Here is a 24,914-nt window from a genome sequence, read left to right on the forward strand (position 1 = left end):
CATTTAGATTTAAAGCAGGGTGGTGTTCATTTAACGAGCTGCAGGACCTGTCAGGCCAGAGGGAGGCACTTGGTAAGAACTTTGAGCAGAGTGCTGTGGTCACCATGACATTCACAGCTTTCTCTCATGAGCTGGCACCCTCGGAGGAGTCCACCTAGTTTCCATTTACTGCTGTAAAGACAAACATTTTTTTTGGCATCAAACCTTAATCATGTGCTATTAGAGAGGGGGTTATAAATGAAAGAAAAGAAAAACAACTCTTGAGTTTCTCTTAGTTTTTCTTTCATTTAATAATCTCACATTTAAACTACTTGAAGAATTTCAAGCATACATGAAACCTAGTTGTTTGATTTGTTTTCAGCTGTCTTAATTAGCTTTTTGTCCTTGGCAACACAATCTTGCCATTGTGGGTGGTGAGTGCTGCGTACTTCCGTGTTTGTGCATTCTCAGAGCCAGGGGTCTTAACTAAGGGTGACCCACACCATGATCCCTAGGGGAGCTTACATATCCCACCTACACTTGTGCACAGGCCTACCCATGTGGGCCTTGAGTGCACAACTTCTCCACTACAGAATAACTTTGCCTTCTGCTTGGTTCTAAGAGGGGACCGTGATGCCCGGTGGTACATGTCGCTTAGCCTTGTGGCTATTGTCCAGCCTCACCCACCACCCTCTTTCTAGGCTCAACATTGCTGGCTTTTTCTGTGTTTATCCTTGTTTGACACCTGTCATCATCACCTACAGTGCTTGTCCAGTCAGCAGCTCCTAACTAACCCATCACAGTGCCTCCTTCCAGTCCTGTGGACAATCACCCAGGTGGAGCTCTCTCCCAGGTGTATGGGAGTAAGTACCAGACTTGACCCCCGCAAAGCACATGCGACCTTGGATGTGCCAGGATTAAGGTTGTGAGATGTGAGAAACCTTATGGTTCTAAGACAAACTGCGTAGGAAGGGGAGGCAAAGCTGTGTTTGTTTTTCCACTAGAAAGGTCCCTTTGCCCAAGTCATTTCCCGGTGTTATTCCACCCTGATCTCGCTCCATCCTGAATGCAACTCTGTGGGCCAAGTTCTTAACCCGGACTTCCAGATGGTACAGAAGTCTAGCAAGAGACCCACATCCAACCATGACACCTGCTTAAGACATGGCAAAAGGCATGGTTGAGCCCAGGACTGCCTCTCCCCAAACTGGGTGATGAGCCCCTCTTACTTTACCTGATTTCACCCAGTACCACTAAAAAGCAGTTTCCACTGATCTGCCACAGCATTTCAAAGAGTAGTGATACAATTGCATCTTGGTTGTCCCCGTGGTGATGGAGTGCTTTTGCTTCCTCTCCCCCCTCTCTGTCCTACCTGGCTCCTGAAGCACTTGTAAGCAACTGACCTTGCTGAATCTCACTGCCCATCACTTTCTCCCTGCCCTGTCCTGCAGGGACTCTGCTGCTGGTCGCACATTCATTGCCATGAAATTTTAAGTAGTCCTTCATTATGGTAGAACAAAACTAGACCAAATCAAATATTCCTGTAAGTTTATCCAACCCTTCAAAAAAAAAATGTGGAGGTCACTCTTAAGTTACTGCTCCCAGGCCTCCTTCTCTACTCTTGGTCCCGCTTTGTTATGCCACTTCCAATTTTTTTTTTTCCTCTAGATAATTGTGTTTATGATTAAAGCGGATGTGAGAAGTGGTGGGTCATTTGCTACTCCAGCTGAAGTGCACGTGCTAACTCAGCAAAGTGCTCGTTATAGTGCTTTGTGGGGGCAGAGGAAGCACGTGATGGTTTATCTGTTTGTTAGGTAGAGTTCCAGATAGGGAGAGGAAGAGAGAGAGAGATCTTCCATCCACTGGCTCACTCCCCAAATGGCCACAGTAGCCTAGGCCAGGTCAGGCTGCAGCCAGCAGAGCACCAGCACTTGGGCCATCATCGCTCCTTTTTCACAGGTATTAGCAGGGAGTTGGCTTGGAAGTGGAGCCACGGAGACTCAAACCAGCACCTGTATGGAATGCAGGCAGTGACTTTACCCAGTGACACTAGCCCTCAGAGTGATATGTTTTAGCCCTATATTTAGGGAAGCCCAACTCAAGGGGGAGACTGGTGATATGCCCAGAGCTCTGTCTTCTCTTGCGTAAGAAACATGGCACCAATGTCACTCCTTCTCCTGTGTGGCCCCCCATTTCCTCCCTGTGCTTTTACAAAGTTGCCCCATTAGCGGTTCCTCTGCCCTTTACAAAACAAACAAACAAAACGAAAGCAAATGAAATGTGCTGACAGCCCTGTCTGGGATAGTGTTTATTTACATGGAAAATGCCCACATTCCTCCCACCCAGTGCCTGGACATTATTGCTGTATGTGCTGGATGTTTTTGTTTGTTTGTTTGTTTTGTTTTGTTTTGTTAAGAAATAAGCACCAGAGATGTAGTTCTGGCTGCTGTGAATCCCTGTGCCATCTGCCTCAGTGTGGCTTGTCTGTACCAGACACCATGGTGAGCCTCTGTGCCTTTGTGCTAGAGGTTTGGGGGCCTGTACACAGAGGCCCCACGAAGTGCACTGAGACCATCGCCTGGATCTGTTCCCATTGGAGCAGAAGGTTGCTACCCACTTTGCCTCTTGTGCTGCCACTTACTCATCCCCATTCCAGCAGAAGGAGAGTTGCTCCTGGCTCTGTCACCCATCCCAGGGGCTATGCTGCAACAACAGAGCATCGATTAAGAAGGCCCACGTGCCCTATTGCTTTTTCTGTTTCTACAATGGGAAATCTTCCTTGGATGTGAAGGGCTGTCATTTCCGGGTGTGCATTTATTTGCCACATAGGTGTGTGTTCCAATGGGATATATAGCACAGGTTCCTGAACCTTCTCCCTTCCTGATGCTCCCTAGTGGCTTTTTACAGTTTTTCAATAGTATCCCAGACCAAAAGAGATGCTCTGAACTGCCTGCATGTATTCAGTAGTTAGGTTGTGACAACTTAGTAGTTGAAAAAAATAATACATGTGAATGGAATAAGCACTGTACCTCATTAACGAGATGCGCATCCTCCTTGGCCACTGACCAACTCGTCAAACCCGGGAGCCGTGCCAGGCCTCCAGCCTCGTTTCCTGGCCCCTGTCGTTTTTTCATACAGGTCTTGCTGTTTACTACAGCAATCGCCACAAGGGTGATAGTGTCACAGAAATCTCGTTGAAAGGAACCTGGACAGCCAAAGATTAATGCACTCACAGCATCTAGCAGATTTCCCTCTGAGTTCAAACTATCCTTAGCTCCTCGAGCTCGCTGCGGGGTTCTTACTGCCTCACGTGCTTCCTTGGGGGATCGTCAGTGTGCAGCTTTCTCCTTGTGTTTGTCTTACATTGTAAGTATCAGTGTTACTGTCAGTATTGATCTATAACAGAGTCCAGCACGTTTTTTCTGCGAAGGGAAAGATAAGATTCATTTGGGACTTTGTGAATCATCTTGTCTGACACAAGTACTGCATAAGGAAGCAACCACAGATAAGATGTAAATTCATAGGATTCATCAGTATTTACGACTGACAGTGGCTGTGTCCAGGTGGATTTTAATTATGAGCTCTGATTTGAATTTTCTGTAATTTTTGCTTGTGATGAATACCATCCTTAGGCATGGTATTTTTTTTTAAAGATTTATTTTATTTTTATTGGAAAGGCAGATTTCACAGATAGAAAGATCTTCCGTCTGCTGGTTCACTCTCAAGTGGTTTCAACAGCTGGAGCTGAGCCAAGCCGAGCTGATCCTAAGGAGCTAGAGCTTCTTCCTGGTCACCCATGTGGGTTTAGTGTCTCAAGGCTTTGGGCCGTCCTCTACTGCTTTCCCAGGCCACAAGCAGGAAGCTGTAAGGAAAGTGGAGCAGCCAGGACATGAACTGGCACCCATGGGATTCTGGTGTGTGCAGGGTGAGGATTTTAGCCACTAAGCCATCGCGCTGGGCCACAAGTAGTATTTTAAGATGGAAAAATTGCATCCCTGTAAGCCAAGGGATGTGCCAACCTTTGCTCTGTTTAGTTAGGTATTTTGGCCAGCATCACCTTTTTGCATCCGCCTGTGCAGCTGCAATGAGAGAGGCCTCATTCACCTGTTGCGTACTCCTTCTGGACATGGCTGCAGCACACACCTTTGCACTGTCTTTGCTGAGGGCTACTTACTTGGCTTCGGTGGTTCTGCTGTTACTGATAATGCTGCAGGAGCATCCATGTTCATGTCTCTGAGACTAAGACAGCAGGTGCTCTGTGATCTACAGCCAAGAGTCAGCACATATGCTCCACATCAGCTTAACAGATAAGGCCAAAGCATTACACAGGGCTCTGCCAGTTTATTTTACTAGCAGTTGCTTATGAGATCTCTGACTTCATTTGATAGATTTTTTTTTTTTTTAGCTCAAGTGTCTTGGTAATGGAATGACATTTCACCAGTGAGATTAAACATACTTATGAATGTTTATGAGTATTTGTAACTTCAGTTTTCCATGTGCTATTCATCTTTTTCTCATGAAATTGTAGAAATCCAGGGCAGGCAGTTTGCACAGCATTTAGCATGTCACTCGGGTTGCCCACATGTTAGAACCCACATCACAGTCCCAGCTCCACTTTCAGTTTTACCTTCCTCTGAGGCACCACGTAGTGGACAGCAGGTGTTGGCTTAAGCACTTGTGTCCCTGTTACCCACCTGGAAAGCATTAAGTTCCACAGTCCTGGCTTTGGGCTAGCCCAGTTGTGACTGTTACAGACATTATGGAGTACATTGGCAAATGAAAGATCTCTTGTCTCAGTCTCTGTGTCTCTGTCCTTCAAATAAACATAAGTAAATAACTTAAAAAATGAAACTTTCAGAAAGGGCCATCACTGCAAAGAAGAGAGAAACCAGAGGAAAATTTTCTAAAAAAAATAGAGGTGCCAAGTAGTTTAGTGTGTGACTTAGCCAGGTTTGTAGAATTTACACGTTTATATAAGGTAATAAAGTATTAGCCAATAATACAGAATGCAATCAGGCAGCTATTTTTTTATAAGTGTGTTTCTTTTGCAACATATTTTCTTAAATTATACTGTCATCTATAGCAACACTTATATTCGTTCATTTAAAAAAAGAAAATATGGGCCAGGTGCAGTAGCCTAGTGGCTAAAGTCCTCACCTTGCATGTCCAGGATCCCATATGGGCGCCAGTTTGTGTCCCAGATACTCCACTTCCCATCAGCTCCCTGCTTGTGGCCTGGAAAATCAGTCGAGGATGACCCAAAGCCTTGGCACACTGCACCCATGTGGGAGATCTAGAGGAGGCTCCTGGCTCCTGGCTTCAGATTGGCACAGTTCCAGCCATTGCGGCTACTTGGGTAGTGAACAAGCAGATGGAGGATCTTTCTCTTTGTCTCTCCTTCACTCTATAAATCTGACTTTCCAGTAAAAATAAATAATGAATAAGAAACACATAAGTTGTAGAAGAGGTTCAAAATACTGATGGAAGGTGCATATTACGAAAAAACTGTACATTTCAAAATATTTTTGCATCAAAATGAATAATATTTATTTGTTTATGGTTTCATCCCTCAATCGGTGCTTTTTTTTTAAGCTTTACTTACTTATTGGAAAGGCAGAGTGAGAGAGGAGACAGAATGCAGGGGATCTTCCTGTTGGCTCACTTCCCAGGTGGTTGTAGCAGTGGGGGGTGGGTTATGCCAAAATCGGGAGCCAAGAGCTTCATCCAGCTGTCTCAGGGCTGGCAGGTACCCACGCACTTGGGCCGTTCTCAGATGCTTTTCCCAAGCCGTTAGCAAGGAGCTGGATTGGAAGTGGAGCAGCTGGGACTTAAACCAATGCCTGTACGGAATGCCAATGTGGCAGGCTGCAGCTTTACCCTCTATACCAACACCGACTGCCCCATACACTTTTTGAACTGTTTATTCAAAGCCAGAGAGAGAAAGGTCTGCCATCCACTGGTTCACTATCCAAATGAGCACAGTGAATGGACCGGGCCAGTCTGAAGCTAGGAACACAGAACTACCTGCATGTGCTACGTGGGTAGCAGGGGCCTTGATCCGGCACGCACTGCTTCCCCAGGCACGTTAGAGGGAACTACATTGGAAACAACATCTGCGATTTCAACCAGCACTCTGATCTGGAATGCTGGTGTCTCAAGTGATAGCTTAATTTACTGCTTCACAATGCTGGTTCCATGCCAAATGTAGTTTCTTTCTCGTTTTTTAAATAATAGGCAAAAAATTTTTAATATTACAAAATAATATGTTATGTATCTTCTCTATCCTGCCTTTTCAATGAATATTAGATTGTTCATCATCCGTATGTCCTCTTGTCGCATCTAGCAGTTTGTTTATGTATTTATTAATGGATACGTGGTTTACATCAAAATGCTATAATGAGTGAACACGCTTGGTCTGGTATTGTGCGAAAATATCACCTAAAATTTATTTAAATGTGGTTGACAACATGCTACAGTTGTGTTACACACACAAAAAAAAATCTCAAAAATAACTTTTCTTCTAATTATTCTGTGTTATGGAAGAACCTCTGTAATAACTCCATTGAACGATAGCTTATATATGTCCTTAAAATGCCATACCTCTCCTGTATCAGTCTCTTTTTTCAAAAATAATTTTTTTAATATATTTTTTTAAATTTTTGAATGTTTGAGATCTAGACAGAGTTCTTCCATGCACTAGTTTACCCCCTAGTTGCCCACCACAGCTGGAGTGGTGCCCAGTCCAAAACCAAGAACCTGGAGCTCCATCCAGGTCAAGGACCCAAGTACTGGAGCCATCACCCATTGCCTCCCAGGGCGCACATCAGCAGGAATCTGAAACCAAAAGTGGAGCTTGGCTCAAACCCATCCAAAATTTCCCATCTTAGAATCAAGCCAGGGTTTTTAACCTGCCATTTTCTACTGCACAACCCTTCAGTGTTACTCCCCTGAGCCCTGGTGTGGTGCCAGCAGCCTTCCTTTTCCATGTCAGGGCCTTTGGGTGTGCTGCTGTCCCTTCTCATCACTGTGGGATGTGCTGCCTCACTCCTCCGGTCTCTGCTTGCATCTCATCAAGGTCTTCTGACAGGCACACCCTCTGCCTCCTCAGCACCCTGAGCCTCTCTGATCTTAACACCCTCAGACACATTTGCACTTGTTTGAATACCATCTGACTCTCCTCTAGGTTATAAATCTACCTGAGCAGTGGCACTTTGGCTCCTTTGTTCTTTGATGTTAACAGGTTTTCTAGAACAGTCCTTGGCCTTGAGTAAGCTCTGAGTAAATATCTGATGAATCACTTCACAGTTCAAAGAATTCCACTGAGGCATTTGTAAGACTCATAAACATCAGTGCTCAGGGTAGCCATGGTTCAAATCCTGGCTGTGTTCCCTGTCAGCTCTTTGGGCAGGTGCCGGGACCCAGTGTGTGCTCAGACTTAATTCACTCTTTGCCCTTGTTGTATAACAAACACTTGATGATCTTGAAATGAAGCAAGTGTCACAGGCTTTTCTGCATCCTTTTTAAAAATAACATAATGCAGTGATTGCTGTATGAACTACTTATAGCACACTGTGTATTAGTTGGAAGAAATCTCTCAGCTGCACTGTAAGATCCTGATGGTTAGGTGCTCACAGATCTCCAATGACTAATGCAGAGGATCACCACAGATGCAGAAGTGTCACTGTGCCATTGGCCACTTGGACGCCCCTAGCAGCTCTTTGTCTTGGTGGTGCCCATTTCTGAAACACCCAACAATGCTTGGCCAACCATACTCCCCTTGTATTCCCCCTAATGCACCATCCTCAGGGGCTCACACATCCTGTTCCCTAGATAAGTACTTTGTGTCTTTATACAGACATTGGACTGAGGGGGTCTAGGTTCGTATAAACCTATCCTTCAACTACAGGAATATATTTCTGATAAGGAAACCCTGCGGTGTGTGGGACACGTCTGTGTAAGAAGCATCTCACCCAAAGTCTGGCATCCCTTGTCCTAGCCACCAAATGCCAAGTTGGTAAAACTACAGAAAATAATAAGAATCAACACATGATGGAGGACCTGCAGAAAGTTTCTGGAAAATGCGTATCAAAAAAAAAAAAACTCTGTACATGGATTTCAAGATTTATTTTCCATCCTAATTGATCTCTTAACTCTATTTTTCCATGAGACTTTAGAACCCTAGTATAAAGCATGTGGTACAGTTCCTGGTATGAGTTTACCTTTCCTGGAGTGCCTGCTGATGTGCTAGGCACCCTGCCATGTTGTGACTCAACCAAGTGTTCTAAGAATCCAATGAGGAAGTTCCCAGCTTACAGGTCGGAAAAGCGAGCATCAGAGAGAGTTGGGGATGTTCCCAAAACAGAAAAAGGGGAGCAAGGACTGGAAACACGGCCCTGGCCACAACACCTTTCCTGGAGCTTCCGAACTTTAGCCCCTGTGAATGTGCACTGTGTCACGTGACTCTGTGCATAGCAGATGACCCCGCTACGTGGTGCGTGGTGAATGGAATACTGGTGATGTGGTTCAAGTAACTAGGAAACACATCTCCAGGTAAGTGGATGTGAATTGCCACTTCACTTTTGCTGGTGAGCCCATGCATATTTGCCCTGTGGCTTGTGGCTGCAGTAATTAAATTTTAAAAAAGAGCAATTAAGTTCAAAAAAGTTTGGAAGGAGCTTTGAACTTTAGAAATGTCTAACCTGACCTTGACTGCTTCTTGTTGTGCTATAAAATGCAAATTTATTGTCAGTGAGACATGTAGCCCATCTTGTGATTTATGTATGCTGTAAGTAACCTACTCAGAATGCTGCTCTACTTGCCGTCGTAAAATGTGCAGTTCAAATAAAGCCCTCATCACAGTATGATCATGCAGAGGTTGGGCCATCAGCATGAAATGATCCTGAAATGCTATCCAGAGGTTGCACTGTAGTTTTGAAATGCACGGGATACATAGACATTTTAAGGAATTCAAAATAAATAACCATTGCACAGTGACTCTTCACATTACATTATGAAACTACTGTCCTGTCCATGTTGGCCCAAGAGCATTCAACCTGGGATGCTTTCCCTATATAAACTGTAGTTTTGCAAATTGCGAGTGTCTGAGGTCGTTTTAATGGTTTTTGCGGTGTTTGAATGATAGGATTATAAGCAGGCTCCATGAGGAGCAGCTGCTGTAAGATTGTGTCGTGGAGGGACCCTTCGTTTGGACCATCTTACACCTTACAGGGAGGTTGGGAAGAGGAAGAAACCAACAGTTTTGCTAAAAGTCCAGACCTCTTGCTGGCCACAGTTGTCAGTGTCCTTTCATACCTCGTACAGATAACATCAGTTAAGTGATAGGTAAATCACAGTGGAGCTGAAAAGGAACTTCAGGGATTAAAGAAATTTAGCCGTGAAGAAAAACCTCATGCACAGAAGAAGCTTAAGTAAAATGGAAATTAACAGCACCACAGAGAATAGCGTGCTCCTTGGGGCACTCATGATGCATTCAGGTCCATGACAAGAAATGCTTATAGCCAATGCTTACTCATCATTATTCCCAAGCCCTGGCCAATGGAAGAAAATGGAAGCATTTTAGAAGCATAGATATTGAGGAGGAAGAAAGAGACACGGTTTTCATTATTTATGAACAGTATGATGGTGCAAGCAGAAAATTCAAGTGAGTCCACTGAAAATTTATGTTAAGTAATAAACAATTGCATTTGCTGGTTAGGTGCAATGTAAATATGTAAAAGTCAATCATTTTTTAATAAGCATTAAACAGATATTTTAATGGGAAAGGTAGTTCTATTTATAAATGTTCCCAGAACTCTGAAATAACTCAGGAATAAATTTAACCGGAAATGAGTCCATAGTAAGAAAACTATAAAATTTTATTGAAAGACGTACAGCAAGACCTAAATAAATGGTGAGACATGTGGTATATTCTCAGATGGGAACAATTAATATTAAACAATCTCCATTCCTTTGTCAGACTAACATAAATTACTGTAAGAATACTATACTGTGCAATCTTGTATTTACTATAAAAGCTATGAGACAAGATGAACTTCATTAGACTAGTAGAAATGTTTGTCTGGTCCTGAAAAGTTCATGAGGATACAGAATACTTATAGAGAAAATTGGATAACCCACCTAACCCTATGCAGTAAAACAGGGTAATCTGACACTACAATCAAGATAGAGCTGATATTAAAAAAAAAAATCTCAGAGTGTCTCAAATAGACCAATTACAGTAGATGTAGAAAAGAATTTGACAGAAATGACATTTAACCCAGTCGAGAGTGGCTAGGTTAGCCATTAAGTGATGGTGAGTCATTCAACCTCTGCCTGTTTAAGCTGAGTGTTAATGTCCTGTACCACAAGATAGGGAAACAGTGATTCAATTTTGAGTAGGAAAATTATAGTATAAAACTTCAAGAAGAAAGAGAACCAAAGCACACTATAAGCAGTGTGTTAGAGATTCTAGCAGCAGTGTGACATCAGGGCTGCCAAACAGAGGAGGTTCATGTACCTGGAACATGAAAATATATCCATAGTGTGTGACATAAAGCAGCATCGTGTTGGAAAGTGGTATTGAAATCGCAATTTCAACTGACATGTATCTGTATATGCGAGGAAAGCTGGAGAAGCACAGGATGGGATCATGACTTGCGTGTTAGATTCTGTATACTGGGGTCTTATGATGTTTCTGCAGTGAGTATGTGTCTGTTGTATAGTTTTGACTCAGCGTCTGTACCTGCAGAGAGGGGGAGGCCCTGTTCCATCGGCGTGCATAGGAGTGGCTGGATCGAGTCGGAGATGCTGAGCTTGAGCACAAGGTGTGAAGAGAGGAAGATTGTCATCATATTTGGGGGAGGACTAAGTGCCCATGTGAATTATGTATGGTGGTGAAACACTCTGGAAGAACAACTAAGTTATGTGGGGTGGAAAGAGGGATTGGTTTATGTTAAAGAACCTCCAGTGTGCCCAGTTGGCTCAGCAGTAGGGCCTAGGAGACAGAGTGGAGGTGCACATTTGCTATCTTTACAGGTTCCCAGGGACACATCCTTCAGGACCTTCTGAGTGATCTTCCAGTGATGCTCGTTGTTAACAGAATTCCACTCTAAAATGTTCCTCTCCAGTCCCCCATCACACAAATCAGCGTACCTATAGTTATCCAAAGGAGCTTCCCCTGCCAAGAAAATCTCCCGTGATAGAGATCTGTGTGTTGTACACCCAGCAGTACTGTTCCTGGGGGTGTCGCCAGGCTGGGGCTCAGAAGAGTGGCATGACGAGGGTGATGTGACAAGGCAGGCTGAAATGGAACTGCATGTGCAGGCTGAAAGTGTCACAAGCAGAAAAATGCAGTGAATACACAAACCTATGGAACAGCACCGGTGAGCAGCACAGCGCTTTACTACATGTTGCTGGCTTCCCCTCCCTGCCACGGCACTCACTGGAAGCTATGCTCACCACACTAATGAGCATCGCCAGAGAAGATCTGACCACACATTGCTAGTCCAGGAATTGACCACATTCCTGATTCCCAGCTCAGCTTCTGCTGAGTTCAAATTGCTTTTACACCATGTTGAAATGCCATATCTCAGGAGCCTTCTGTACACTGCAGTACATTTCAAGACATGCAACAGAATACCATGAGGTCACACATGGCTCAACAGTGGGCATGCATCCAGACAGACACATCCTTGGTTGAGCTCCTTATTGCATGAACATTGTAGACTATACTTACCTCAACCCAGGCAGGAATAACCTGTGCACCTGCCTATATGGCTTAGCTACCTATGTGGTGTGGCTTCTCATTGACAATATATCTGAGCTCTTTGGCCACGTGTTTTAAAAAGTTAGGAAAGCATGACCTAGATAAGCTCTGCGTTCTTAGCAGTTGTCAGTGTGGGAAGCAAGGGCATTGGTCCAGGATAGGCACAAGGGAATGAGATGTCAGCTCTTAATTGGGCAGTTTTATTTCTGAGGACAAGGGAAGATCTTAAGCAGTTGGCAAAATGATGATGGGTGCTCATTGCGCTAGTGTAGGGGGTAGGATGAGGAATAAGAGGAAGCTTGCTTGTAGGATTTTGCAGAGAGGCTGTGGCTAGGGCCTGCTTGGTAACTGTAAGCAACTTGTGGCCGGGTGTTACACTCTCTTTTGGGGAGCCGAGTTGGGACATGAATAGCCGCAGCTGGTGGTCCAGGAGCTGGTTCCGAATAGCATCACAGGTTCTTATCTCGCCATCTGTGCTTGTGCATGTCCCTGAGGGTAAAGGGTAGAAGTGAGGGCCAAGCTAACCAGCGTAAACCTGGCCACCCAAAGCTGAAGTGAGGCTTTCTGTCTGTCTGCGGCTTATTTTATGGGGTGGAGGAGATGGCTGCCTCACCCGCACAAACTCGTTGTGTTGTGGAGTTCTGTTTTCTATGTCTGTTTTCTATGTCTGTTTTCTATGTCTATGCACATGCATACACAAACACGCTGAATATCAGACACTAGCGGTCTGAGCCAGGTACCTTCATGTGCCCTCCCCCCACATGATTTCATCCATTTGTGTTTGTTGATAACATTGCAGGCTTGTTTGGGAGGATTGTAGATTGTTTTTACTTTTTAGGGGCAAACGAGAATTTTGTGATATAACATCTCAGGTTGTTTTAAAATACAATTGTAAAATAGCTGATTGCCTCCCAGGAAACATTTCTTTGTTTAGCACACGTAATACACAGAGGGTATAGGATTTAGAGGGAATTTCTGTTTTTTAAGTCAGAGGAACAAGAAACCCGCTGGAGTCCTCTGCATGTATTTTCAGGCTGACAGTTGTACAGGTGCCTGCCATCTTGATTTAATTCCATGTCTTGCACAGGCAGTCCGTCCTCTCCCATCCTGGCTGCATCTCAGCCTCTAAAGGTTCAGCTTTCTCACCAGCGAAACTTTGAACAAAGCTCACATCTCGTCTAAATTAGAAGTGTATCCTTGACTTCAGTCCTGGAGTTAAATGTGGTACAGAGAAAGAGAACACTGCCTCGTGTTCCAGCAATGCGCTCACCGAAAGGAAAGAGATGAAACAAATGCTGGGCTGTTTCTAAGGAGATTCTGTTTTCACATATGGCTCAGTTAGGATTAAGCACACCGATACATATCAGCAACAGTGGGAAAAAGGGACCTCCAGCTCATAGAAATGTACTTTCCTCTCAGAGAAAGAAAGATAAAGGCAGCAGGCCCTCAAGTTAAGTTTCTAAAGTCCCCGTCTCAGGGGCCCCAAGAGAATAGCTGTGCCCTGCGCCATCATCCCAAACTCCAGGCCCCTCATTAGCACTTGGAGACACTGTCGTTGGCTGAAATCTTAAAGGTTAAAGATGGCCGTTGTTAGGACATGGTGTGAGTGCTCAAGCTCCCTACAGGAACTATCTGAATAATGCGGCCATGAATTTTAATTCAATTGGATTGTCATAAGGGAGGTAAAAATAACATACATAATTTAATTTACATCTAAACATTTTTCTGACCACAATTAAATTTCACTTTGGTCGAAATCATTTTAGCAAACATGACTGAGCATGGTTCCCTGTAAAGTGAGCCAGTGTCTAACTAATTAGCTCTCCAGAGGAAGGAAATTGCAGGTCCTGCCACCAGAGCACGTCAGAATGACATCACTGGCGTTTTCTAAGTGTTTGCGGCTCTGCCACCATCATGTCTGTGCCTGTGCCCTCCTGTGTGCCACCTGCGCTTTCCCTGTCACCAGATATATGCCCAGTAACTTTCTCGTGCCCTCTGCACCACTCTCAGTCTTCACCTGTCAGGTATGCACATCGCCAAAAAATTACAAAAGGAAAAGGCAGATACTGTTATTAACACTGGGATTTTTGCTGGCTTCTATTTCCTTTCGATTGTCTAACATATACACATGCTGTTTGGAAATCTCACCCTAAGACGTTCAATAAGCAAAGAGGATTATAGATCCAAAAGGTCAAAAAGATTTACTTTTAGGCGAGATTTCACAGATTAAGATGCATTAACTCTCCCACGGATTCACTTCCCCAGATGCCACAGTGGCCAAGTGGGTGCAGAATGTTGAATACTCAAGTTATCCCCCACTGCTTGCCCAGGTTTATTAGCAGGGAGCTATGTGAAAAATGCAGCTAGGATTTGAACCTGCACTTACAAAGATGCCAGTGTGACAGGTAGCAGCTTACCCCGTGCACTGTCACTCCAGCCTCAGATTAGTATGTTCTAAGTCAAGTTCAGTGTTGTAACAATGCTAAGCTTCCCTTGAGTTAATATAATGATTCATCTTGGTTTACTTAGTTTCCTTCTAGTCACTGAAAATAAAAGATGATTAAAATCCTCAAAGGTTATCAGAGTTTGAGTGCAGGTCCAGCAGTCCTGTGCTGTGATGACTTTGAACCCAGCTTGTCCTGAGTTCAGCTGCAGACAGCTACAGCTGAAGAGTCCAGCTCCCACATGCTTCAGCATGGCTCAGCAGTTATAACCCACAGTGCTTCGGCCTGACATCCCACCTGGCAGATCCCTGGCTTCCTCCTGTAGGGAGCTTTTATGCTTACTTCCCATTTGTTGCGACAACATGTAGAGTGCAGACTGAAGGCAAGCTGCAGTATTATTTTCCTCTCTGCTTACAAAAAATTTTTTCAGGATTAAGTTAGCTAGGTCTACCCTGTGTAGACATATTTCTTGACTGACTTTGGGCTGAGCAAGTTAGACTAATTTTGTATGAGACCTCTAACAGTCCGTAAATTCACATTTATGTCCAAAAGTAATGGGGAACTCAATATGTTGTATATTTGATTTAAAGATTTGTTGTATGCATCAGGGAGAGAAAAAAAATACTACTGTTACAAAGTAACTAGAAAATGTGAGGGTTCTAATCTCTTTATTTTCTGAGTACAGAAAGATCTAAGGAGACTTAATGATGGAAGAGAGCAGAAATTTGTTTGCAATTCCATGTGACAGCATTGTGCTATTTCAAGTAGCCAAAAACCAGAGGAAAAGCTCTCTGGGTGCCTCAGTTTAATTCTAGGTCAAAGACCAGCAATGATCTTCCCCAAGATAAAAGTGAAAAATGAGGGTTTGGAGGCTAAATCGTCCAGAAAAGATGGCTGCTTTTATTTCCCCTACCACATGCACGTGGTGGTAACAGGAAGTGAGGTCAAGAAGAGAAAATCCAAGCTGAGCTATTGGAGTCATTTCCCCTCTACTGGGAGGCCTGACTTCTGACTGGAGGCTGCGGGGGAGGCACGCTGGGTTCTGTCCACTCAGTGGGCAGTTGGGGGAATTCTGCCAGCAGGAGACCACTGGGTTCTCAGGAAGCCACACTACAGTATGAGAGCTCTGCTCGCAACACCTGTTTCTGCCACCTGTTGGGTAACAAAAGCAGGTGGGATTCCTGCTTGGAGCACTCTCTTGCTGAGGTCTCTGTTCATCCAAACCCAACCAATGGGGTTGCATCCAAACTGCCACCCCATTTGGCACAGGGACCCAGGGTGACACCTCCCCCTACTGCTACCCCAGTTGGCACAGGGACCCAAGGTGCCAAGGGGAGGTGCTCGGTAATCCCTACATACACTGGACTGGGAGGGTGAGCAGGTTTCTCAATTCAGGAAAAGCAAGAGCAAAGAAGGAATCAATGTAAAGACCATCTCACAATATCCTGTTGTTATCACAGGGCCATATTACCAAAAAAAGAACAAAAGAAAATCAGGATCCACTTAACCTGCCAGCTCAAGAAATTTAAAATTGCTTTTGACAGAATGAAACCTTATTGAAGTAAAAAGTGTTAAGATTTTCACTGATGTGGAAACTGAGCAAGCTACTCAGCTGAAATAGGGTTGCATGAATGGTTATTGTATCCACATGATAACATGTGGCAGGGCCATTGGTGCTGTATGGAGAGGGAGGTGTGGAGAGGGTTCCTTGGTGCTGTATGCATGGTATGGTCTGGACCAGGTACACTGGTACTGTGTGCATGGGGTGGTATGGACTGGGTACATTGGTGCTGTATGTAGGGAGGTGTGGACTGGGTACATTGGTGCTGTATGTAGTGAGATGTGGACTGGGTACAGTGGTGCTGTGTGCTGATGGTGTGGAGTGAGGATGCTAGTGCTACAGCCATGGAGTAGTGTGAGGCAGGACATGGCAGAGAATATGCTCATATTGTCCTTGTTCCCAATCTAGGCTCTTGCGCTTGGTAGTTGTGGCCTTGAAAAAATTATTTACTTTTCCCAGCGTTGATCATCTAGGTGTAAGCAGAGGTGAATGTCAAGCCTGTCTATGTTATTAAAGGATGAAATGAAGCCTCCAGTGCCCTGGACTCTGCTTGGCGCACAGCAAAGGCTTAGCAAATAACAATTTTGGCCCCTCACCCCATGGCACTGTCTCTAAGATGTGTTTTTTCCCTTCATTCACATTTTTAGCAGTGAGACTGACACCTAGACTCCCCGTGATGAGTTTTTTTCTGTCTCCCACAATTCCCCTGGTTCTTTGTGCAGTTAATTCAGCAGTTGCCTAGAGAGGCATTACCTCTCATGGCCAGGGATGCCACGCTTGGTGGGCACAGTGTTGAGGCAGCACATCCAGAGTGACAGCATGTTCACTGTGCTGCCTTGGACAGCAGGCTCTTGGAGAGCACAGGGCAGCTGCTCTTAATCGGCTTGTGCAATCTTCCATGTAGTACCTAGTGCATTTGTATTATCAGAGGGAGCCTCGGCCAGGCCCTTGGGCCCACTTGAACATGGCACGCAACTTGGCACTACTGGCATATGGTGGGTTTTCTGTTGTTGGTGGTGATGTGTTGTAGGGGAAAGGGACGGTTGGCTGTGCTGTTCCATTACAGGACATATTGTAGCATGTCTGCTACATGCCGGTTACAACAATTAAAACCAGATGTTGATGAATGTTCCTGGGCTAGAGCTGTCCTGGAGACTAGAGGATCAAATTGCCTCCTGTGGAAGAGGCAGGAACTGCACTTGGGATTTGGGACTCTGTGGAAGTGAGTGTAGTTCCTGTATACTACAGAGCAATAGGAAATAGGATTCGAATTTTACCTACATGTAAGTTAATAGATTTGAGGACCCAGCAAGACGGCTCAATTGGAAATCCTCTCCCTACAAGAACCAGGATCCTGTATGGACACCTATTTGTATCCCAGCTGCTTCACTTCCCATCCAGCTCCCTGCTTGTGGCCTGGGAAAGCAGTGGAGGATGGCCCAAAGCCTTGGGACCCTGCACTGGTATGGGAGACCCGGAAGAAGCTTCTGGCTCCTGGCTCCTGATTCCTGGGATAAGCTCAGCTCCAGTTACAATGGCCGTTTGGGAAGTAAAGGTTGTGACTGTATTCTGTAATGTGTGTGTTTAATCCGGAGTGTTCCTGAATTAAGCGGCAAGGTGCAGAGTGCACCTTGTGTGGTAGGGAGAGCTCCAGGCTGGCAACAGAGAGATCTGGCCCACCACCGTGGGCTCCATAGTACCAGGCAGCTTGCCTGGTGCTTCAGAGCCTGGAGAAGTTCAGTGGCTTCTCTGGTCCCCTCTTAGCTCTAGGATTTGGGGAGACCTATTTTTTATGAGCTCCCTGCCATGTGCTGGCACTTCTAATTTGGAGCATTTTGGTATGCTAGCAATTCTGTAATTGAGTTCAGTTATCACCACAACTTTCCTCTGTTCCCTACAGTTAAGTTGGGATGTGCAGAATATAGTGAGATACAGAATTCTCTTTCCTTCTCTGAAGAATTTTGCAGATGGCACACGTGCCTGCCGGCAGTGTTTTTTTGTTGGTATGTTTTTGTAGTTGTCATTGTTTCTGTTAGACAACACGACTTGGGCAGCACAGTGGGTCATCCTAGTCAGCCAGCTGCCTAGCTTTCCAGGGCTGATATCTGCCCTTCGTCTGAACCCAGAGCTCTAGTTCCTGGGCAAGTCGCTCCCAATCTATTTGTGCAAACAGCCAGTCCCTCCCCAGCCCTGACCCACTGACCTCCCTTAGCATCTGAGTCAAGCTGAGGTGCAGAATCACTGTGCAACCTCTTCTCTGCTTTCACAATAAGTATCCATCAGTGTTTCCTGTTTTCATTCATGGAGTAAGTTGAGTAACTATAACAAAAAGAAAGGAGATAGCCAAGACAAAGAATTGTGGCTTGAGCAAACACTGTATTGCAAGCCTTATTAAATATGCAGATATGTGAAGCCTGCCTGGCATGCTTTTCAGGAAAGCTAAATTGTACGAGGTGGACTTGATAAATCCAGTCTTGTATCTTTTTTACAAGTTTCTGGACAACAGTGGACAGGATAAGGAAATAGATTTGCTGATTTGGGATTACAAGGAAAGCTCCACTCAGAAGGAATGCTTTGCCCCCTCTCAAAGATGGTCTTCATAGCAAGTTCCAGGGATCCTGGGGCACAGAGCTGGAGCAGCTGCCCAGTGTCAAGTCATCAGTGACACCTTACTAACGGGGTTCTTGCTTTTGAAATTATTCCCTGCACATCAGCATACCTTTCCATGCTGTTTTCCTTGGCAGCCTGATATTTGAAAACAAACAGCCTGAAAATGATTACATGCCGTATTTCAGAACAGTTTTCAAAGTATGAGAACTTGGCACTTTCTTCTGTTTTCTTCACACGATCTGCCTCCGTATTTCCTTTGCCTTTGGAAGCCTTTGGAACTACATCCTGTTTCCTGCCCCCAACTGAAATTGTCTTTATTGCCGTGTGTGTGTGTGTGTGTGTGTGTGTGTGTGTGTGTGTGTGTGTGTGCGCTTCCCCCAACTTTTCTAGTGTGAAATCAAGCTTAGCTAGTTTAAGTAGACATTTGAGACAATTCTATCTTATCAGATACAGCATGTTTAACCTTTCATTAAAACTGTTTTGGGATTGTAAGTCATCAAAAAGATAAGTGTAATAGGGAAGATTAAGAACTTAATCTTCATTCTAAATTCTGCTTTTTTGTGTCTGTCTGTTTCTAGAATTATGGTCTTTATACCCCCATGGGCTTCCAAGTCTGCTGTCTTCTATCACTTACACATGCCAGGTTCCAGGTTGGGTCATGACAAGCTCCCCGCCCCCATGTTTGTGAGCTCAGAGAAACAGTGATGAACACTTTACATGGCATGAGTTACCTCGTTTGGTCCTGCCGACATGTCATTCAAGGGTGATGAGACTTGGGTGAAATGCCTAAGGGTCGCACAGCTGAGAAGGAATGGGGACCCTGTCCAGGAGACTAAGGCACAGGCTGGTCACCCGTGGGCCGGTTCCATCCACACTGGACCTCCTCTCCTCCCCTAACCCCCCCATAGCGAAAGGCCTTTGCCAACTGCTTTGTTTCTCTTCTGTGATTCTACACGATAAAGTTAATACTTGCTCTAGATAAGTGACAGCAGTCCTTGCTGTCTAATAAAATCCCAAGAATTGTCCCAAATACAGTGTAAGAAGGAATGTCTTTTACTTCTTCAATCTGTTCTGTTAAATTGTTCAAAAAATATATATAATAAAAGATACAATGGCTTGTAATTATACTCATTGCCAATTAATTCTTTTAAAGGGATTTTTAAAATTTGTCATAAATTTTTATATCCTCCAGTCTTATAACCTCACCCTTGGAAATTTATTCCAAGAATATAATTTGAAAGAAATTAAAGCTCGTATGCCTAGATCTTTTCCATATCACATTGTTGACGTTGGGAACAAACCAAATACTCAGTAATAGGAGAAACATTTTACAAATCTTGGTGCATTAACAATTAAATTATGCATTGCCACTTATAAATTTGAAAGTTTGTTGTAAAGGGCAGACTTCAAAATCCTGCCTGCATGCACAAGTTGTACTGACTGAGAAGTCCAGATGAACAAGAAGAACTAATTCATCTGTTTAGAGTTTGAAATAACATGCAGATTTATTGTAGATTTATTGTACTTATTCTGTGCTAAAATGTGTATATCAGGGAATGTTAGAAACTTTTGTTTATTTGTTCACATTTGAAATGTTTTTAATTTCTATCCTGGAGCGTTTTGAAAGAAAAAACAGTGAATTCCTTATTTGTGCCATCAGTCATGCCTGGGTACACTGTCAGTGTATAAGAGGGCATTTCAGGATTAACTACTTTCGATTCCATCCCTAGCTACCTTTCCTAGCCCAGGGTGCTCCCCAAGGTGGTCTTCTTGTTGGGACTTGGTGAACATGCTGGTTCTGATGGCATGGTTCTCCTGGGAGGCCCCGATTCCACAGTTCCCAGTCGCTCTCAGTGCTGCTGCCTGAGCCAGCTCTGGGGCACCTGCTGAGTAGCAACATGGCAGAGCGTTTCTTGTGGTGTGAGAACGCTGCTGACCCAGTGTCTGTATTCCCTCTGCGCTCTGCGCGCTTGCCATGCTTACTCCCCTGTGGTTGTGGAATGGTGGGGCTCTCCGTATTGGCTTTGGTAATCCACACCCAGAAGCCACTCAGCTAACTTCAATTCTATCTTGGTCAACAGGTGACACTGAAATAAAGAATAGGAAAGGACCTCCTGCAGTAATTAAACTGTCATTGTCCTTTGACACGCTTTGGAACCTGGTCACGAATCCCATATATTTTAAGAAAAGCTTTGTTTGAAGTTAAAATCTGGGAGGAAAACTATTGGCCTTGGTAGTGAATTCTTCAGGCCTGGTGATGGGAATCTGGGCGGGGAGGCCTCTGTTGAGGCATTTAAGGAAGTAGAATGTTAGCCATGGCCATGGGAAGATGAATTTACCTTTTCCTGCGAACAGGAGGTCATGGTATGTGGCAATCCAGAAGTGCTGAGGCATCGAAGCTGTCCTCTGAGCTTACCTTATGATGATGAGGCCAGAACTGACCACAGGTTTGGAAAATAACAGCCCCTTTCTTAACCTTCCACAGTGACTGAAGCTGGATTTGGTGCCGATATTGGAATGGAGAAATTCTTCAACATCAAATGCCGAGCGTCCGGCTTGGTGCCCAACGCAGTTGTGCTGGTAGCCACAGTGCGAGCACTGAAGATGCATGGGGGCGGACCGAGTGTAAGTCCTAAGTGATATATTTTTTTAAAAAGTGGGGGAGGGGGGTTTGATTCACCTGACATGGAGTCTGGCTGGTCTGGCAGTTGTCTGGGGCGCCTCCTTGCATTGCAAGTGGCCGCTGCCAGGCCCTGAGGGTCACTTCAGGTGCAGAATCAATCCCCAGTGACTTCTGAACAGCCTTTAGAATGAGCACAATAGAGCCACCTCGAAGGACTGGCTGTCTTCAGATCTGTACCTGTATTAAGCCAGTATTCTATAACCACGTGGTAATGGGAGGACAGAGGCCCTTGCGCCCTGGACGAAAAACACCGGGATTAAGGCAATTTCTTTGATGCCTGCGGGTTTTTGGTGTTTACACAGATAGTTTTTGGGTTCACTGGTGCTCCAGTTCATCGGATTTCATCTAAAACTGTTTTCCTTCTGTTTCTGTTTATTCTGATTTTACCTCGTGACTCTGTTATTGCCTTGGAATATTTCTAATTGAGCTTTGTGTGGAAGACACAAATTCTGTTTTAACATTTTTTAAAGACTTTTGGTAGTTATCTGTCTCAAGATGGTAACAGGAAAGGTGTGTGTGTGCTTTGTTTCTGGCATATTTGGTTGTTATTTTTTCATTTCAGAAGTTTCTAAGTGGAGGAAAAGAAACCTTTTACTGATTAATCACTTTGAAATGAAGTAATTCCTGGTTTCTTTGTCATTACAATGTGGACATATAGGACAAACAGGCCAATCTGATTTCTAATTGGTATGCTGTGTACACAAGTCACATACTCAACAATTATTACCCAGTAAGCATGATAACAGATTTGCTGTCAGAAAACACTGTAACATTTGCTGTTTGATCATTCTAGCAGTTGTTTGTCCTGAGTGAGGCAGATGTGATTTCTGTATCATTTTCCGGGTGAAGAAGCCGGGGTCTTAACAAGTTTAGGGTATGTGGGAGCAGCCGTCAGGCAAGCAGAGGCAGGTCCAAAGCAGAGATCTTCGCTCCCTCATTCTCTCTGCCATGTTGAATTTAGTATTAATGGAAAACGCTCTAAATTTCAAATGTACTCTCAGTGTTGGACACTGAGACCTTTCATCTCTGCCTAGGGCTTCTAGCATCATTTCAAAGCAAGATGGCTATACTGTGCAGCCGTGCTAGTCATTCCCGGACATTACACTTTGAATCTGCAAACCGATTTCCAAAGGGGATTCCATTTCTCTATGTTGTACGCATGTGAGTGTCTCCCTTCAGTTCCTATGGGATTATAAAAGCAAGGCGCTTTGGCATGGGACAGTGCTTAGAGACCCTCTGGCCTGGCTCACTCTTCACAGAGAGGTAGTCGGTGAGGCACAGTGAGAGGCAGTGGCCTGGCAATGGCAAGATTCTGGTTAGATGACGACTCAGACCTACAGCCAAGGTCTCTGCACTTTCATTCCAGTTTTCCCCCAGACTCTGTGAAACTGTCCACCTTGTCTTCAGGGTCCATCTCAGGGCAGATGCTGTGTTGCATTGAATCCTTTCTGCTTCTTCCACTGCCACACCAAGTCCTGGTTTTACAATGGCCGTGATGAGGCTCCTGTAAGGTGTGGAGGTCTGAGGAAGCGGAGTCCGTTCTCTGGCCTCCTGCAGCTACTCTGCCTCATATTGTTCTACAAATGTCTATTTTTGTGTTTCCTGCTCAGTTCTGAATGCTTTGAGATAAGTAACTGTGTCTTATTAATTGGTTTGCCCTGGTGCCTGGAAGAGTCTGTATCCAGGAAATGTTTTCAGTAAGTGGATGATAAGTGAACTTCCATCTCCTTAATCCTTTGTTTCATATTACCCTTCTCTGTGTTTCTTCATCTTACTTGAAATAGCTCTGTGATGTTTTTGATCCATTAAAATTTCTACTTCCTTTTAATATCATTATACAAATAACCAGCACTGCCTCTTAGCTTATTCAGCTTGTATGTTTTTCCCCATAATTTTTGCAATGGAAAAGCTTCTGACCCTTGAACTTGCCCATTTTAGTCCCAGCCATTTAAATTCACATCCTGTCTTCCAAACAGCTCACCATTCTTGGTGTAATACAAGCATCATTACTCTATTAAACTTTGGGATCCATATAGCCCTTTTACAACTAATTCTTTAAACCTACTGTTGGGGCCAGTGTTGTAGCACAGTGAGTTAAACTGCTACCTGTGACATTCTACATGCGTGCTGGCTAAAATCCCAGCTGTTCCTTCTGTTCGTGATAGATGCACTTGGCAATGCAGTAGAAGATGTTCCAAGCATGTGGCCTCTTGCTAATAACGGGAGATCCTGGTGGGCCTCCAGGTTCCTCGACCCAGTTGGGGAGTAAACCAAGGGGGGAAGGTCTCCTCCTCTCTCTCTCTTTGAAATCAATGAACAAATTTTCAAAAATAGTAAAATATAAATAAATCTGTTTAATTTACCAGAGTTCCCCAGAAAAGCAGAACCAATGGGGTGTATGTATGTGATGGAATTAGGTCACATGATTGTGGAGGTTTAATCGCTTCTCGGCCTTTTGGCTAAGATCAAGTGATTGTGGAGGTTTGTCTATGTGACAAATAAGACCCACAAGGGCCAAGGGTGTGTCTCCAGTCAGCTGGAGATTTCTGCTTTGCTTAGGGGAGTCCTGCCTTTGGCTGTGTTCTGACCTTCAGCTGGTTGATTGAGACCCACTCACAGACAACAGCATTTAATAAAAACAAAAACAAAAAACCGCCTGGAATAGGGGCTAGCGTGGTGGCATAGCGAAGTTGGGGTAGCATTTAACCAAATATCTGGGTACTCTGTGACTCAACCAGATTGATACATGCAGTTAACCATTATACCTGTTACGGTCCAGCTGCACTTCAGAAAGTTCATGGAAAATGGAATTAAAGGATAATTCCATTATATGCTGCAAAAATGTGAAATCCATGCATATTATGAGAAACCATCACATGGACTTGCAAAATTTTTTGTGCCAAAAAAAACCAACCACTTTTCAATTCCATTTTCCATCAAACCACATTTCAGTTCCGTTTTCCATCAACTTTGTGTAATCCCTTCCTATGTGACACATGATCACATCTCATTTTCTTTCTTTTTTAATTTTAAGTTTATTTCAAAGGTGAGGCGTTCATAGATACCTGTGGGCATGTTCGGGCGTGGAGGATCGGGGGGAGAAGGTGGTCTATGGAAGAGCGCCATCACCTGACCATGTGCCAGTCTTCATTGATCTTGGGAGGGGAGTGAGTCAGAGAATTACTCCAGATCCCCCCTGTGAAGAGGAGTACTTCCTGTGGGAGGAGTTAACGGGTTAATAGATAGGTGAGTGGGATTTACAAAGAGCAACAGAGTGTGGCTTCCAGCACATGACCTACCTGTCCCATTTCGCTCTTCCCAAAGAGACTTCTGACTCAGTCTAAGAGTTCCTCAATGGTGCAGATTCGTGATATCTTCTGTATTTACTTCCTGCTGATTAGGGCTATATGGTTTGCCTATCCAAGGTTCAGAACTCTGTCTCATCTAATTCACTTTCTCCCAAGCCAAAGGCTTGTGGCTGCGTCCCCCATGTCTTCATCATACCCTGAGATGTTGTTGGAGTTCTTCACCCAGGAGTCAACGACGTAGGTGATCTGATCATGCAATGTGTACACTGAAGCCAGACCACACAGCCACTGGTTCTAGTCCCTGAGGTCAGAGAGGCTGACATGTCTGAGGCCAACATGAGATGAGAGGACAGGCTATTTGCCAATGCCAAGACCCTTTCATAAGCCTTCCTTTATAGCAGGTGCTTGGCCTAACCCAGCACAGTGCTGGTCCTCTAGGTTGCCCTGGCCTGTCTGCCCTCAACCCTAGCATAATTTCCTTTTTTCTATATTAATAAGCAATATACCTATCACTGTATTTTAATCCTTTTTTTTCCATTGCTGGTGATAGACAGGTGACTTGTAAAGA

At 44.4% G+C, this 24,914-nt stretch overlaps 1 protein-coding gene across 1 annotated transcript in view; it reads left to right on the forward strand.

The window, feature by feature from the left end:
• MTHFD1L (methylenetetrahydrofolate dehydrogenase (NADP+ dependent) 1 like) overlaps positions 1-24,914 on the forward strand; it is a 172,854-nt gene that overhangs the window by 80,364 nt on the left and 67,576 nt on the right. Inside the window, exon 21 of the mRNA XM_040965557.1 lies at positions 20,841-20,980. Coding sequence (XP_040821491.1) covers positions 20,841-20,980 — 140 coding nt within the window. The remainder of the gene's footprint in view (positions 1-20,840; positions 20,981-24,914) is intronic.

Source organism: Ochotona curzoniae, unplaced genomic scaffold (assembly GCF_017591425.1).
Source record: "Ochotona curzoniae isolate NIBS_2020 unplaced genomic scaffold, NIBS_Ocur_1.0 scaffold_3890, whole genome shotgun sequence".
NCBI classification, from domain to species: domain Eukaryota; kingdom Metazoa; phylum Chordata; class Mammalia; order Lagomorpha; family Ochotonidae; genus Ochotona; species Ochotona curzoniae.